General features: G+C 34.3%; 2 protein-coding genes and 1 long non-coding RNA gene across 10 annotated transcripts; 1 reads left to right on the forward strand and 2 right to left on the reverse strand.

Moving 5' to 3' along the window:
- Nucleotides 1-203: 203 nt before the first annotated feature.
- On the reverse strand, nucleotides 204-5,480 carry LOC127158795 (sialic acid-binding Ig-like lectin 14). 8 transcript variants are annotated; one of them, XR_007826273.1, is made up of 8 exons: nucleotides 5,166-5,268; nucleotides 2,861-2,913; nucleotides 2,327-2,707; nucleotides 1,929-2,225; nucleotides 1,742-1,841; nucleotides 1,542-1,580; nucleotides 1,368-1,405; nucleotides 204-1,157 (listed from the first exon to the last, which is right to left on the reverse strand). XR_007826273.1 is itself a non-coding variant. In XM_051101799.1 (7 exons), the coding sequence occupies exons 1-6, from the start codon at nucleotides 5,204-5,206 to the stop codon at nucleotides 1,559-1,561; spliced, it is 894 nt and encodes a 297-aa protein (XP_050957756.1). In that variant the 5' UTR covers nucleotides 5,207-5,268; the 3' UTR covers nucleotides 205-1,154; nucleotides 1,542-1,558. The 8 variants fall into 8 exon arrangements, 6 of the variants coding, with proteins under 6 accessions (XP_050957756.1, XP_050957755.1, XP_050957754.1 ...); XR_007826274.1 differs by having other exon boundaries at nucleotides 1,092-1,154; XM_051101799.1 differs by lacking the exon at nucleotides 1,368-1,405 and having other exon boundaries at nucleotides 205-1,154.
- On the forward strand, nucleotides 5,395-7,519 carry LOC127158797 (uncharacterized). The gene is made up of 4 exons (XR_007826275.1): nucleotides 5,395-5,532; nucleotides 6,067-6,158; nucleotides 7,058-7,085; nucleotides 7,168-7,519. It is a non-coding gene; the product is annotated as an uncharacterized LOC127158797 (long non-coding RNA).
- A 3,077-nt stretch (nucleotides 7,520-10,596) lies between these two features.
- LOC127158806 (sialic acid-binding Ig-like lectin 14) lies at nucleotides 10,597-13,467 on the reverse strand. Its single transcript, XM_051101805.1, has 4 exons — nucleotides 13,449-13,467; nucleotides 11,258-11,635; nucleotides 10,786-11,082; nucleotides 10,597-10,700 (listed from the first exon to the last, which is right to left on the reverse strand). The coding sequence occupies exons 1-4, from the start codon at nucleotides 13,465-13,467 to the stop codon at nucleotides 10,597-10,599; spliced, it is 798 nt and encodes a 265-aa protein (XP_050957762.1).
- Between the last annotated feature and the right edge of the window lie 648 nt (nucleotides 13,468-14,115).

Raw genomic sequence — 14,115 nt, forward strand, 5'->3', positions numbered from 1 at the left:
AACTTCCAGAGCGCAGACCAAATACATTTTAGCATGATTCAGTGGAGGAGATCAGATCCAGTTCTTACCAGCTAGTGGTACGGAGAGACTGAGGGAGGCGTGCGGATCCATTTGCGAAGCTTTATTCAGAGACATGGTCATTTAAACAATATTATTTTTTAGGAATAAAATACAGACTTGTATTCTGCTCTCAGATTTGCATTGGTTCTGGGTGGTGGGTGTATACAACAAAAAAGAATATATAGTATGTGTGAAGTTTTTAGTAAGGATAAGTAACACAACAGCTTCTGACTGTTTGAATTTGTCAAATTTAATGATAAAAATATTTTCAGCTGTATATGCATTATTGAGTACAAACAAGATTACAAACATTTATACAGTGTTCATAATACAGTGGAATTCATATAAAGAAAAGTATTGTATTGATTCTATAAGTATGCACAACATTAAATGTGCGCTATTACATTTGAAAATTATGACATACAATACATATAATATATATGCTATAAATTCAGTAAGGTCTCAGATTTTAATAGTTTGATAGGTTTTTGTAAACATAATTTTATGTAATCTTTCCTAATATTTGTCAAAACAATATGAAAAATTACAAAACAAAATGGCTGCTGTTTACCATACAAAAATATCTATTTGTCCACATGGATAATGAGCATTTGACCCATTTTTTTTATATATATATCTGATGGTGCTGATTTATATATGTGCTACACTCTTAAAAATAAAGGTTCTTTACGGGCATCAATGGTTCTTTGAAGAACCTTGAACATCCATAGAACCTTTCAAATGCAGAAAAGGTTCTTTATAGTCAAAAAGGGTTCTTTAGATTTTTAAAATGTTCTTCAAAATGGTTCTTTTAGGAACTGTTCACTAAAAGGTTCTTTGGGGAACCATAAATGTTTCTTCTGTGGCATCACTGCAAAAACACCCTTTATTTTTAAGAGTGTATAGAGGAATGACAATATTAAACCTTGGAATCCTGCTCAATTCATAAAATAAATCTATACCACCAATATAATCCAAAACATGCCATAGATTCAGTCTGTTTCCACTAGATGATCTGTTTTGTCCTGGCTTGTTGCAGAAGAACACATTGGAAGCTATTGTGTACTTGCCTCTGCTCTTTGCCACCTGGACCACTGCTGTTCACACACACACACACACACACACACACACACACACACGAGAAAGTCAGTTTTGTTTAATATTGACAATACTACATACTGGACACCGTTGTTGGATCAGTTTGGTGGACTTTACAATATATTGAAAAGAGGTCTGTGTGCTTTTTTCAGCCGTAAGCATATTTAAACACAATGCACTTCCCCTCTGTATCCAAAATAACACATCACCTTTTACATTTTGATGTCTTTGTATGATGTCTTGTTGTCTTTTTATACCCAAAAAAAAAAAAAAAAAATTGTATTCTGTATTTTTTAGAGTAAAGAATATTAAAGACATAATTGCATTTTACTTTAATTAGTTTAATGTTCTCAGATTTAAAACTGCTGAACTAAATGATTTACCCATTGTCATTTCTGGATTAGACAGCTGCATTGCGCATCCTGGGAAATATATGAGTGATTTAAAACAAAATAATACTAAAAGGTCCCAGAATGTCACAATGCAAATCATTCATTGCAGATACAGTGCAAACCATTTTTTCAAGGATGTCTTATTCAGTATTAGTCAGTGATGTTTATGTTGAAGTCCGTTCCAGACTCACTTGTATCTCTTGCCAATGAAGAAACACAGTAATCCAACCAAAAGAGCAGTTCCAAGACAAGAGATGACTGGTATGAGAATGTGGCTGAGATTTGCTTGTTCTGGTAAATCAACAAAATCACTTAATTACTTTAAATGGTCACTATTGCTGAAAACATTATATACAGCTAACAGTTTTATTGTTATACCTTTCACAAATATAGGGCGAGTCGCTGTCATTTCACCCTTGGCATTCCCGTGGTACTTGACTGTGCATGTGATAGAGCCGTGATCATCCTCTTTTGTTGGGGTGAAGGTCAGGAGAGACTCTGCTTCCCAGTTTCCATGACCAATGTCCTTGTAGCTCATGATGGTTTTTCCAGGGTGGCTCCAGGTGAGAGTGGGCTGGTGGGATGAACAGGTGTGCTTGACAGAGCATTTGAAGACTGCAGGTTGACCCTCTTGCAGAGACTGCTCAGCCTGCAGCTCTGGTTTTGATGCTTGCTCTGTAAATATATTTTAAATGATTGCCATTTAGGCTGTTATCTTATTTTGTACCCTATTTAGTTGTTGTAATCACAGGTTGAGAACTCAAAATCACACTTACCGATCATATTAATTGACACACAGTTTTCCACAAAGGAGTACTTGTCTTTTTGAGATGTCTCTACTTCAACCCTAAAACAATAGGGGCCATTGTCATGGTTTCTGACTTCATCAATCTCCAAGGAGCAGTTGGAACCACCCAGTGAACCAAGCAGTTTTGTGCGACCCTTGAAATTGTCTAGAACCCTTGTTTGGTCTTTATGAAAAATGATATCATCCCATTTGTTCTTAATGTGCCACATAGCTCTAATATGATCAGAGGGCTGTTGCTGAGCCGGGTATTTGAATGAACAGGGCAACACGACACAAGACGAGACCAGAGCCTCCATTTCAGACTCTACATGTACCTTCCAAACATCTGCAAACACGCCTACACAAATAACTGCAAAACAATGATAACATCAGTTAATAACCTTAAAAAGTAATAACTTGCGTTTAAAGAAGTTAAAATTTTAATAAAATGATTTTAAAGTAGCCATCATTATGTAAAAAAATTATTCATATGGTGTATAGAAAGAAAGCTTTAAAATCATACTGTGAAGCCAGTAGAGAAAAACTCCTGCCCTTACAGTCATGCTGGACCGGACTCTAGAAACAAAAGGGGAAAAACACACCAAATGATAAAGAAAAATGTAACTGATGTCTTTGCACATAAAACAATCTTTTTCTAGGGCACTGCATTGGCTTCAAAAGGGTTCTCAAAAACGTGAAAGTTCTCAGAAGGTAAAATATAGGCTTATTTACTGATCACATTGATGTAAGCAAAATCAAGAGAGCAACGAGAAACACGTCTGTGAAAATCAAAATCACAAAACTTGCCAATCAAGAAAACACAGGCTTCAGATTTCTAACTTTTTTTCTATAGCAATATTATTTACATGTCTACGACAGCGCACGGATTTAGTCTATAGCCAAACGAAATCTAAATTTTAAACCACAAACTTTTTTTTTTTTTTTAAATTCCCTTAACAAAAAGAAGTATACTTCAAGTTTATTTTATTAAGTATACTTAAGTAAAGTTCAAGTATATTTTTAAGTATACTTTATGTAGTAAGTATACAAATATCAATGTACTAGAAGTATACTTTTAAATGTACTATTTGAATACTCCTTGGGACTAAATTGGCCCACTTTCTAGTATATAAAAGTATACTTTTAAGTATAACAGAAGTAAACTTTGAGTACACAACTAGTTTACATCTATGTTTTTAGTTTGTACTGCAAGTATACTAAAAGTGAACTTATAGGTATACTGATAGTTTACTCATTAAATACTTTTAGTACACTTTGAAGTATAGTCTCAGTAAACTACTAGTTTAGTGGTTTTATACTGCAGGTATACTTGTAAGTTTTCTCTAAGTGAACTTTACATCATACTTTAAGTATACTACTATGTCCCTGTTTAGGTATTAATTTGTATATATTTTGTTATATGAATATCTGAACATACAAAACATCAAAAGAAAGTACAGGATATCTGCTTGTAAACAAGAACATTTTATTCTAGCTTCATGCATCCATTTTTTTACAAACACTTCAATGTCTCTACGGAAGATGTGAAATAGCGCCCCTAGTGTATAACAATGAAAACACGGATTCTCAGAGCACAAGTATAGCTCAAATACTTTTTCTAAGTATAAATCAAGTATACTTAAATGTAATTTTAAGTATATTTCTGATAAGTATATAAAGCACATTTCTGAGAAGTACATAAAAAGTAGACTGAAAGTATACTATCTTTTTTTATTTTAAAAGAAGTATACTAATAGCACACTTCAATAAACTTCTTTTTCGTAAGGGTTTTTTATTTATTTATTTTTTTACTGGAGTCATTGACATTAAAGCTTACGCCTGTCTTGGTATAGGCCAGATTCTATTTTCATTTACTCACTTTTATGTCCTTCCAAGATTGTTACTTACTACATGTCCATAAATAATGGTAATATTTGTCAAGTTCAACGCAAAAAACACACAAATATACTTACTCATAATTAATATGTACTTACATTGGCGTTGAACAAAATGCACACAACAAGGAGTAGCTGTGAACTTAAGTGTCCTAAAAAACAAACGCCTTATTTTCCAGGAAAATCAGTGGCGTAGCGGAAAATCATATCCTTTGTCAATTCACTATGCAGAAAGTGAAAGTTAAAAGAAAAAAAAACCAAACAAACAAACAAAAACTGACGGAGCTTCTAACGCCACATTAACGGAGCATATTCTGTAAAGAGACGACGAGATTAAGTCTACTTCAAGATATGCTGATAACGGTGTGTAACTGTCTTAAATTATTCCCTTAATATTTATCTTGTGGCCCGTATAGTGAAAAACATGAGGAGTATACTTCGCGTTAACTTTCATTGATGACTCCAGCGTTAATCATTTTAACTATATGCCTATAATTAATTGTATAACTTTTCTTTTCTTTTTTTTTTAATCTTTTTTTAAATACACTTTCAAAGAGGAGTAAGCTAGCCTATTTTTTATTATCCTCAGCGGGTCATGCGCCACACTCTAAAAAGTGCTGGGTTAAAAAATAACCCACCTTAACCCAGCCGCTGGGTAACTATGGGACAGAACTAGTGACGGGAAGTTCGGATCATTTTACCGACTCGGACCTTTGAGTCTCGTTCAGCAAAATGAACGAATCTTTTTTCGAGTCATTTCGTTCATTTTAGCAAAATGTAATTAAACTGTTACCTGGTGCCTCCCTAACACATCTACTGCTTACACAAACGTTGATCACACTACAAACAAGACAAAACTATAATGCTATAAGAAACAGAAAATATTAATTCATTGTTTACCTGGGTCTTTAGTCTATGATTCGCTCACCTCACCTCTTATCTGACAAGTTTTCGGGTTGGAGTCGTTCGTTCATCACGTGACAGCCCCATAAGGTGAACGAACAACTCTAAAAACAGGTGAACTATACGTACTTAATTTCACACAATGAAATATTAAGACACTTACTATCAAGCCACGCAAAGTGGGCTTTCTGTCTGAACCGGGGCGTGTTCACAAGGGCTCTGAAGCAACAGCAGTCTTATTTTAACTACTTCACATCTCCTTATACAATCGCTCATTAGTGACATAATGAACGCAATGTTGTAATTAAACATTACAACTAATCAAATAAGACAAAACTCGTAGCTCAACTACTCACCAACGCAGCGACAAACGAGTGGAAATAAAGGCTGGGTTAAGGTGGGTTATTTTTTAACCTAGCACTTTTTAGAGTGTGGCGCAACGTATATATTGAATATTTACTTTATAGAAATGGTTTATTGTCAGAAAACGTATGTTAGCATCTGAACATAAAACTTCTACGACACAGGAAAAGTTCCTGATTTGAAAATTTCTGAAGGGAGCTGCTGAAAAAGCTTATTAAATTACTTAATATGTATCCTTCATAATATATTTAGCCTATATCACCATGCATCTGTAATTTTCTTTTGCAAAATTATATGTCTATATACTTTTATGTTTGTTTGCTTGTTAGATATTTTAAAAGGACTTTAACATACAAACATAAGTAACACTGTATATGAGCATTAAATAAGTAAACCTAAAAATGTAAATTCTGTTATTAAACTGTATTGTTTTGTATATTCTATATATTATTTATTTTTCTTTCTGCATTTCACCTTTGCTATAGTTTACTTCTAATAAACCTGACATTGTATAATAAATATTGTTGACAGATTGTTTATGTTCCAGATTGTTTGTGTTCCTTCCTAGAATCTTCCATTCTAATGGCCATGCACCAGAGTTGGAGTGTATCTCCTGTTGAAGAACATCTCTAGACATTATGACTACCATATGACTAGGAAGTAATACCTTAAACATACACTACTATTCAAAAGTTTAAGGGTCAGATTTGTCAAGTCTTTTATGGCAACAACTGCTGCATTTATTTGATTAAAATACAGTAAAACTGTAATATTATGAAATTACCATTTTTAAATAACTATTTTCTATTTTAATATGTTTTAAAAAGTGATCTAACCTGATTTTGCAGCATCATTATGCTTACACCGTGTCTACACTGGACGCGAGTGGCACGACACGTCAAAATACAGTAGAACCCATTATAATCATTGATACTGTCTATACTGGATGCGGTGAGGGGCAACACAACAAATCCCATACAGTAAACTGCTACCGCATTCTATTTATGACGAATTACATTTTACAGTGTATTCTCATAGAAAACAGTTATTTTAAATTGTAATAATAAACATTACTGTTTTTATTTATGACCAAATAAATGCAGGTTTCTTGGTGAACATAAGAGACTTATTTAAAAAACATAAACAAAACTGACCACAAATGTTAATAACACAAGGGATACAAATATAAGTCCATTTATTCTAATAAAGTGCAAAAAGCTCTTAAAAATATTAACGTAAACAGATTTTTTTACCTTTGGTGATTTGTATTGTATACCAAGAATGCAATGCACAATGACGTAGATTGTCTATCTATGCTGGATGCAAACCAAAGTGACCGTTGAAGATCATTTGAACTTTGTGTCAGTACATGGTAAATAGAATGCAGCATCAGTTTACTGTCAGGGATTTGTAGTGTTGCGCTGTGCCTCATCCAGTGTAGACAGCATCACTAATTATAATAGGTTCTATCGTATTGTGTCGAATTTTGTATGCATTTTGCTCACTGTATTAAAACCGGTATGATGCCATTCATAACTAATAGAACTTTTTTATTTCAGAGACTGAAAATCATCAATAAAACACAAGGTAATGATAACTTATTTTAAGAATATAGTCAGACTAACAAGAATAAATAAAAATGCATCTGTGACTGCTTCTTATTTTTCAGTGGATTGATAGCTCCAACACCAATTAAGCAGACCTGAGTATCTGATCAAGGATCACCAGAAACTCTGCAGAACTTCAGTACCCAGTCCTCAATAAGTCCTCAATAAGTCCTCAATACCCAGGACTGGAAACCAGAGTTGTAAGTCATCAATCTAGCAGTCATCCTGCCTCTCTGAATTGTCATGTTTAGAACATATTGCAGGAGATCTCAACATTGTCTCTCAAGGTCCATATACATGCAGCGTTTTGCTCCAACCTAGTCCAGTGCGCCTGAGCAAACTAATCAAGGTCTTCAGTTTAACTATAAATTTACCTAAACTATGGGTGTGTATCTCTCAGGCCCCTTTGATCATTAGTCAGTGGTTAAAGGAGAACTACACTTCCAAAACAAAAAATTACAAATAATGTACTCACCCCCTTGTCATCCAAGATGTTCATGTCTTTCTTTCTTCAGTCGTTATGTTTTTTTAAGGAAAACATTTCAGGATTTTTCTCCATATAATGGACTGACATGGTGCCTTGAGTTTGAACTTCCAAAATGTAGTTTAAATACGGCTTCAAACGATCACAAATGCGGTTGTAAACATTCACAGCTGAGGAAGAAGGGTCTTATCTAGCATAACGATCTGTTATTTTAATAAAAACAGTACAGTTTATATACTTTTTAATTTCTAAAGCTTGTCTTGTCTTGCTCATCACAACCTCTGTTTTGTTCTGGTTCATGACAGTTAGGGTAAGTTGAAAACCTCCCATCTCATGTTCTCCCTCAACTTCAAAATCGCCCAATATTGCTGTTTTACCTTTTTTGTTAAGGGTGTTCTTGATCTTCTTTGCATGTTCACTTTGCAAATACTGGGTCGGTACTTCTGCAGCGATGTAGGATGATTTTTGGAATTATTTTTCAAGTTGAGGGAGAAAATACAGTTGCAGTTTTTCGACATACCCTAACTGTCTTGAGTCAGAATACACAGAGTTCAGGGAGAGCAAGACAAGACGAGCATTTGAGATTTAAAAAGTATATAAATTGTATTTGTTTAATGAAAATAACCGATTGGTTCGCTAGATAAGACCCTTCTGCCTCGGCTGGAATAATTTACAACCGCATTTAGGATCGTTTGAAGCTGCATTTAAACTGCATTATGGAATTTAAAAATCAGGGCACCATATCAGTCCATTATATGAAGAAAAATACTGTGATATTTTTTCCTCAAAAAACATAACGACTGAAGAAAGAAAGACATGAACATATTGGATGACAAGGGGGTGAGTACATTATCTGTCAATCTTTGTTTTGGAAGTGGACCTGTTTTATAAACATTATCAGTATTTCAAAGATTATGGTTTTGAAAAATCAGTTTCAAATAAATACTGCTCCTTTGAAAGTTCTATTTGAAGAATACTGAAAATATGTTTTCCACAAAAAACACTGTGCAGCACAACTGTTTTCCACATTGATAATCTGAAATGTTTCTTGAGCAGCAAATCATATTAAAAATATTTTCTGAAGATTCATGTGACACTGAATACTGGAGTAATTATGATGAAAATGTAGTTCACATGAATAAATTACCTTTCACAATGTATTCATATAGAAAACATATAGTTATATTTTATAATGTTACTGTTTTTACGGTATGTTTAATCAAATGCAGGCTTAATTTGTGATCAGGAAAGTGTTTTTACTTGAAAGACGTATTTAATGTGTCAATAAATGTTTTAGTACTCTTTTGTGAATTGTCTTATTTTGAATATGAGATAAATATAATCATGAATTTACGGTTGGAATTTGGCCTGAAAAATGTGTCTTTTTAACTTTCACTTTACAACCACATTTAGTCTTTTTATAGACGTCTTTTCATCTTTCACTTTTCAACCAAATTTTCATGTTGTTTAGACGTCTGGCATTGTCGTCTTTTTGACGTCTTTTCGATGAGTTTTTGCTGGGTGGGGACCGGCCGCTTCCTGAGAGACATCCACTTGAGCTCTGGCGAGGTCATGGAAGGCTGAAGAGGCCTTGCCAAAGAAGCAGAGAAAAGAAGGAAAGGAAAGGGCGTGTGCTCTGATTTAACTCATCTGTCTTGTGCAGTTCTGATGAATGGAAGAGTCTGTATACAAACATACCGCAAACAGATGGGCTGTGATAGACAGTCTGTTTGGGTTTTACCGTGCATGTAACACTAACAAAAAAAAAAAGAGAGACATACTCCCACGCAACTCTTATGCACATATTAATGTGCCTGGAGGGAGAAAACGAATGTTTAACAATTTGGAATCTATTTCAGTTCAGTTTTACATGTGATGTGCAATTATATGTGATTTCTATGTGTTTTGTGTACATGCATAGGCCCGTATGAACCCGATCTGTAGATCGGTTGTCACTGTGCGTCAGGCAGTAATCCCCAGCAGGTCTTACCATCAACATATACATGTGTATATATATGGATATGTGTGTGTGTGTAAACAGTAGATAATTAAGGACAACATCTTTGGCTGGTTTGAAACTGTCAGATTTAATAATACAAAAATATTTGCTGCTGTATATATGGCTTTGTTTACATACAATCACAAAAAAGATTACAAACATTAATACTGTGCTCATAATACAGTGAAATGTAAAAAAAAAAAAATATTATATTGATTCTACAGGCAAGAGACACAACATAAAACTTTAAGTGCTATTAGGCTACTTTTAATAGTTTTTTGTCAATATATAATTTTATGTACTGTTTGTTTTTTATATATATATTTATTAAAACAATATGGAAAAAAGACTACAGAAACAGTAGCTGTATACCATACGTATATACCATATTTGTCTTAAAATAATTCTATAGCATGAACATAATCCAAAACATGCCTTACATTCAGTATATTTCCACCAGAGGATGGATCTGTTTTGTGTTTGTTGCAGAAGAACACATTAGAAGCTGCTTTGTACTTGCCTCTCCTTACTGCCACCTGGACCACTGCTGCCGTCATCTGAACGAAAGCTGGTGATCAGACACACACAACAAAGTGTATTATTTATTTTGTTAGATTTATTTTGTGTCCTTTTTATTTTAGTTCAAGTTCACTAATAAATGATGGAGACTCTAAGCAACATTGGAATGACTGTCTAGACACAATAATGTTCTCAGGTAGATTTAAAACTGCTGATTTATAACTTACCCAATGTCATTTCTGGATTGGAGATCTGCTATGCGTTTCCTGGGAAAGATTTGAGTCTTTTAAAATCAAATAATAATAAAAGATACCAGAATGTCACAATGTATCTCAAATTATTACATGTAAGTGCAATATTTTAAAAGAAATGATTAATTTTGCATCACAATAATTAATTGTCATTCTTAACAATTACATTGTAGACCATTTTCAGATATGTGTTCTCTAATATTAGTCAATGATATTTATCTTAAAGTTAGTTCCAGACTTACACACATCTGATAAAAATGAAGCAACACAATAATCCAACCAAAAGAGAAGCTCCAAGACCAGAGATAATTGGTATGTAAATGTGGCTGAGATTTGCTTGTTCTGTTAAAAAAAAACCAATAAAACAGTTAATTACTTAAATGACCACCATCACTTAATATACACCGAACAGTTTTTATTGTTATACCCTTCACAAAGATAGGGCAAGTCGCTGTCATTTCACCCTGGACATTCCCATGGTACTTGACTGTGCATGTGACAGAGGTGTGATCATCCTCTTTTGTTGGGGTGAAGGTCAGGAGAGACTCTGCTTCCCAGTTTCCATGACCAATGTTCTTGTAGCCCATGATGGTGTTTCCAGAATGGCTCCAGGTGAGAGTGGGCTGGTGGGATGGACAGGTGTGCTTGACAGAGCATTTGAAGACTGCAGGTTCACCCTCTTGCAGAGACTGCTCAGCCTGCAGCTCTGGTTTTGATGCTTGTTCTGTAAATACATTTTGAATGACAAAACAGATATTTCACATAGTAAATAAAAGTACAAATGAACTCACTTAGAAATGACTTATGTGGGCTCTTTCCATTTTTAGGCAATTTTCTTACTTTGTACTCTACTTAGGAAGTTGAGTAATCACAGGTTGAGAACTCAAAAGCACACTTACCAATCATCTTAACTGACACACAGTTATTCACAAAGGAGTACTTGTCTTTTTTAGATGTCTCTAATTCAACCCTAAAACAATACGGGCCGTTGTCATGGTTTCTGACTTCATCAATCTCCAAGGTGCAGTTGGAATCACCCAGTGAACCAAGCAGTTTGGTGCGACCTCTGAAACTGTCTTTAAGCATTGTAGGATCTTTATGAAAAATGAAATCCCAGTTGCTCTTCATGTGCCACATAGCTCTAATACGATCAGAGGGCTGTTGTTGAGCTGGATATTTGAATGAACAAGGCAACACGACACAAGACGAGACCAGAGCCTTCATTTCAGACTCTACATGTAACTTCCAAACATCTGCAAACACACCTGCACAAATAACTGCAAAAACAGTAACAATGATGTCTTTACATGTACAACAGTCTTTGTCTAGGGCACTGCACTGGCTTCAAAAGGGTTTATAAATTAACCTGAGAGTTCTCAGCAGATAAATATTGGAAACAAAAATGAATAGGCTAATTTACTAATCATATTGATGTAAGTGAAAACAACAGATCAATAAGAAACAGGACTATAGCTTTTACAAATCTGGGTCCATAATTGTCTTTATTTTCCTTTTTCTATTTTTGTGACATAGACGTCATGATTAACGCCAGACAAACTCAAGCTCAAAATCACAAAACTATCTTGCTGTATGCGAGATTGTATCATCATTTACTCACCTTTGTGGCGTTCCAAGATTGCTACAGGGCAAATGGGCCTACACGTACACTGAAGGTCAGTTTAGCAGTTTACAGGACGACTTGTTCATCGGGAAACAAAAAAAAGCATTTGTCAAGTTGAACGTAGAAAACACACAAATACTTACTCATAAGACCTTGCAAACCGAACATAAGCAATTAATATGTGCCTGCATTAATCTGCGCTGAACAAAATGCACACAGCAAGGAGCAGCTGTAAACGTAAGTGTCGTAAAAAACAAACGCCTTATTTTTCAGGAATTGTGAAAATCAGCGGCGTAGCGGAAAATCTTAACTTTAGTTATTCACTATATAGAAAGTGAAAGTAAAAAAAAAACTAACGGAGCTTCTAACGCTGCATTAACTGCGCTTATTCTCTCAAGAGACGACGAGAGATTAAGTCTACTTCAAGATATGCTGATAACGGTGTATAACTGTCTTAAATTATTCCCTTAATATTTCTCTTGTGGCCCATATTGTAAAAACATGAGAAGAAATGTATTTCGCGTTAAAAGGGTTTTTTTGAAAATCGGTGCATGAAAAAAAACTGCTCTTAATTTTCATTGATGACTGCAGCGTTAATAATTTTAATTATATGCCTAAAATTAATTCAACTGTTTTTAACCTTTTTATATTCACTTTCAATACAATACAGTGTTTAAATACACTTTATCCTCACAGCGCGTCATGCGGTGATGCGCTATAACGATATCTCTGGCTATCGTGAACACAATGTCATATGTTGTGCCCTCCATATCATGACGTCTCTGCAATATGTACACTCTAAAAAATGCTGGGTTAAAAACAACCCAATTTGGGTTATTTTGGCAACCCAGCGCTGGGTAAAAAAGGGACGAACCCAATGCTGGGTTGTTTTGACCCAGCAAGTTGGGTTGAATTATTGACCCAGCATGCTGGGTTGCTTTTTTATGGTTTAAAATTACTACACTGCTAGGCTAAAATGAACCCAAAATTGAGCTAGGCATTAAATCTACAAATCTTGATCATTATAAAATCACTTTAACACACACAGAATGACTATCAAAAGATAAATGTTTATTAAAAACTACAACAAGAGAAAACATTCAAAAGTAACATGCATGTGAAAAGAAATGCAGAAAAAGTATGGCATTAGCAGGTACAGAGTTTATAAATGAAGCACTGAACATCTGCTGACTATTTTGTCTGGTAAATTCTGTATATTGTATAAAACTACTGTACAAAAACACTACTTTACAATAATTGTACAATTAGTTAATAGTTTCTTTTTTTTTTTTTTTTTTTAAACACAAACTAAAAATAAAACCACAACATTAACACTGACATTATAACATTTAACACAAGCAAATGTGTGAAGTATTGTGAGCATGTGTATGAATGAATGTGAACTCCATTTCTACTGAACAACACAGAACAAGCATTTGACATTTTGTTTTTACAGACTATACACTTACGGTTTGTTTCATAGTCCATGATCACATACAGAAAATGCATCACTGCCAATTTTCATTATCTCTTTAAGATAATTGATGTAGTCATGAAGCCCCATCAGCTCAGCAAAGGCGTGCAACATCTTTGACATTATCCAGGGTGGCCTCCTCCTTTAAAACCACTGTTGCATCAGTTTGGGGGAAAGATCATTTCTCCTCTTTGTCCAGCATTCATCCCAGTCACCACCTGCTCTTCATCAGTGGCCTAAAATAGAAAAACATTTAAAAAAGAAAACATTTAGTTCAAATGTAACCATTTTCAAACAGAGGTGCATCCAATTCTGTAAGGATGGGTAACTAGACTGTTTTATTATTTCAACCATATTGTGTGGTTGTTTATTGTCTTTGTCTACCACAGTGCTTTAGAATACTACAGTAGCAGACAACGGTAACATTTATTTTCTAAAACATAATTCCCATCAATCTTAAAAGAATGAAGCTCTCTTATGTCTCTGGCCTTTTAACCTCTACATAAAACATTATTTTACGCTTAGCCAACAAAAAAAAAAAAAAAAAAAAAAAAAATTATGACCTTTACTTGCCTTAAACCACCTTTCCCTCTCTTATGAACGAGCTGAGAATATCACATCCTCACACAAGCAGGATTCTGTGTCATTAACTCCAAAGTTGG

This window comes from Labeo rohita, unplaced genomic scaffold (assembly GCF_022985175.1).
Source record: "Labeo rohita strain BAU-BD-2019 unplaced genomic scaffold, IGBB_LRoh.1.0 scaffold_171, whole genome shotgun sequence".
Lineage (NCBI taxonomy): Eukaryota > Metazoa > Chordata > Actinopteri > Cypriniformes > Cyprinidae > Labeo > Labeo rohita.

What these genes read in the sequence shown, in the direction of transcription:
- LOC127158806 (XM_051101805.1), bottom strand. An exon ending in TGTGTCAGTTAAGATGATTG is followed by an intron (nt 11,083 to 11,257) that starts GTAAGTGTGCTT and finishes ATGTATTTACAG; the next exon opens with AACAAGCATCAAAACCAGAG. An exon ending in TTGCCCTATCTTTGTGAAGG is followed by an intron (nt 10,701 to 10,785) that starts GTATAACAATAA and finishes TTTTTTTAACAG; the next exon opens with AACAAGCAAATCTCAGCCAC.
- LOC127158795 (XM_051101794.1), bottom strand. Translation starts at nt 5,206, where the DNA reads ATGAACGAACGACTCCAACCCGAAAACTTGTCAGATAAGAG. An exon ending in TGTGTCAATTAATATGATCG is followed by an intron (nt 2,226 to 2,326) that starts GTAAGTGTGATT and finishes ATATATTTACAG; the next exon opens with AGCAAGCATCAAAACCAGAG. An exon ending in TCGCCCTATATTTGTGAAAG is followed by an intron (nt 1,842 to 1,928) that starts GTATAACAATAA and finishes TTGATTTACCAG; the next exon opens with AACAAGCAAATCTCAGCCAC.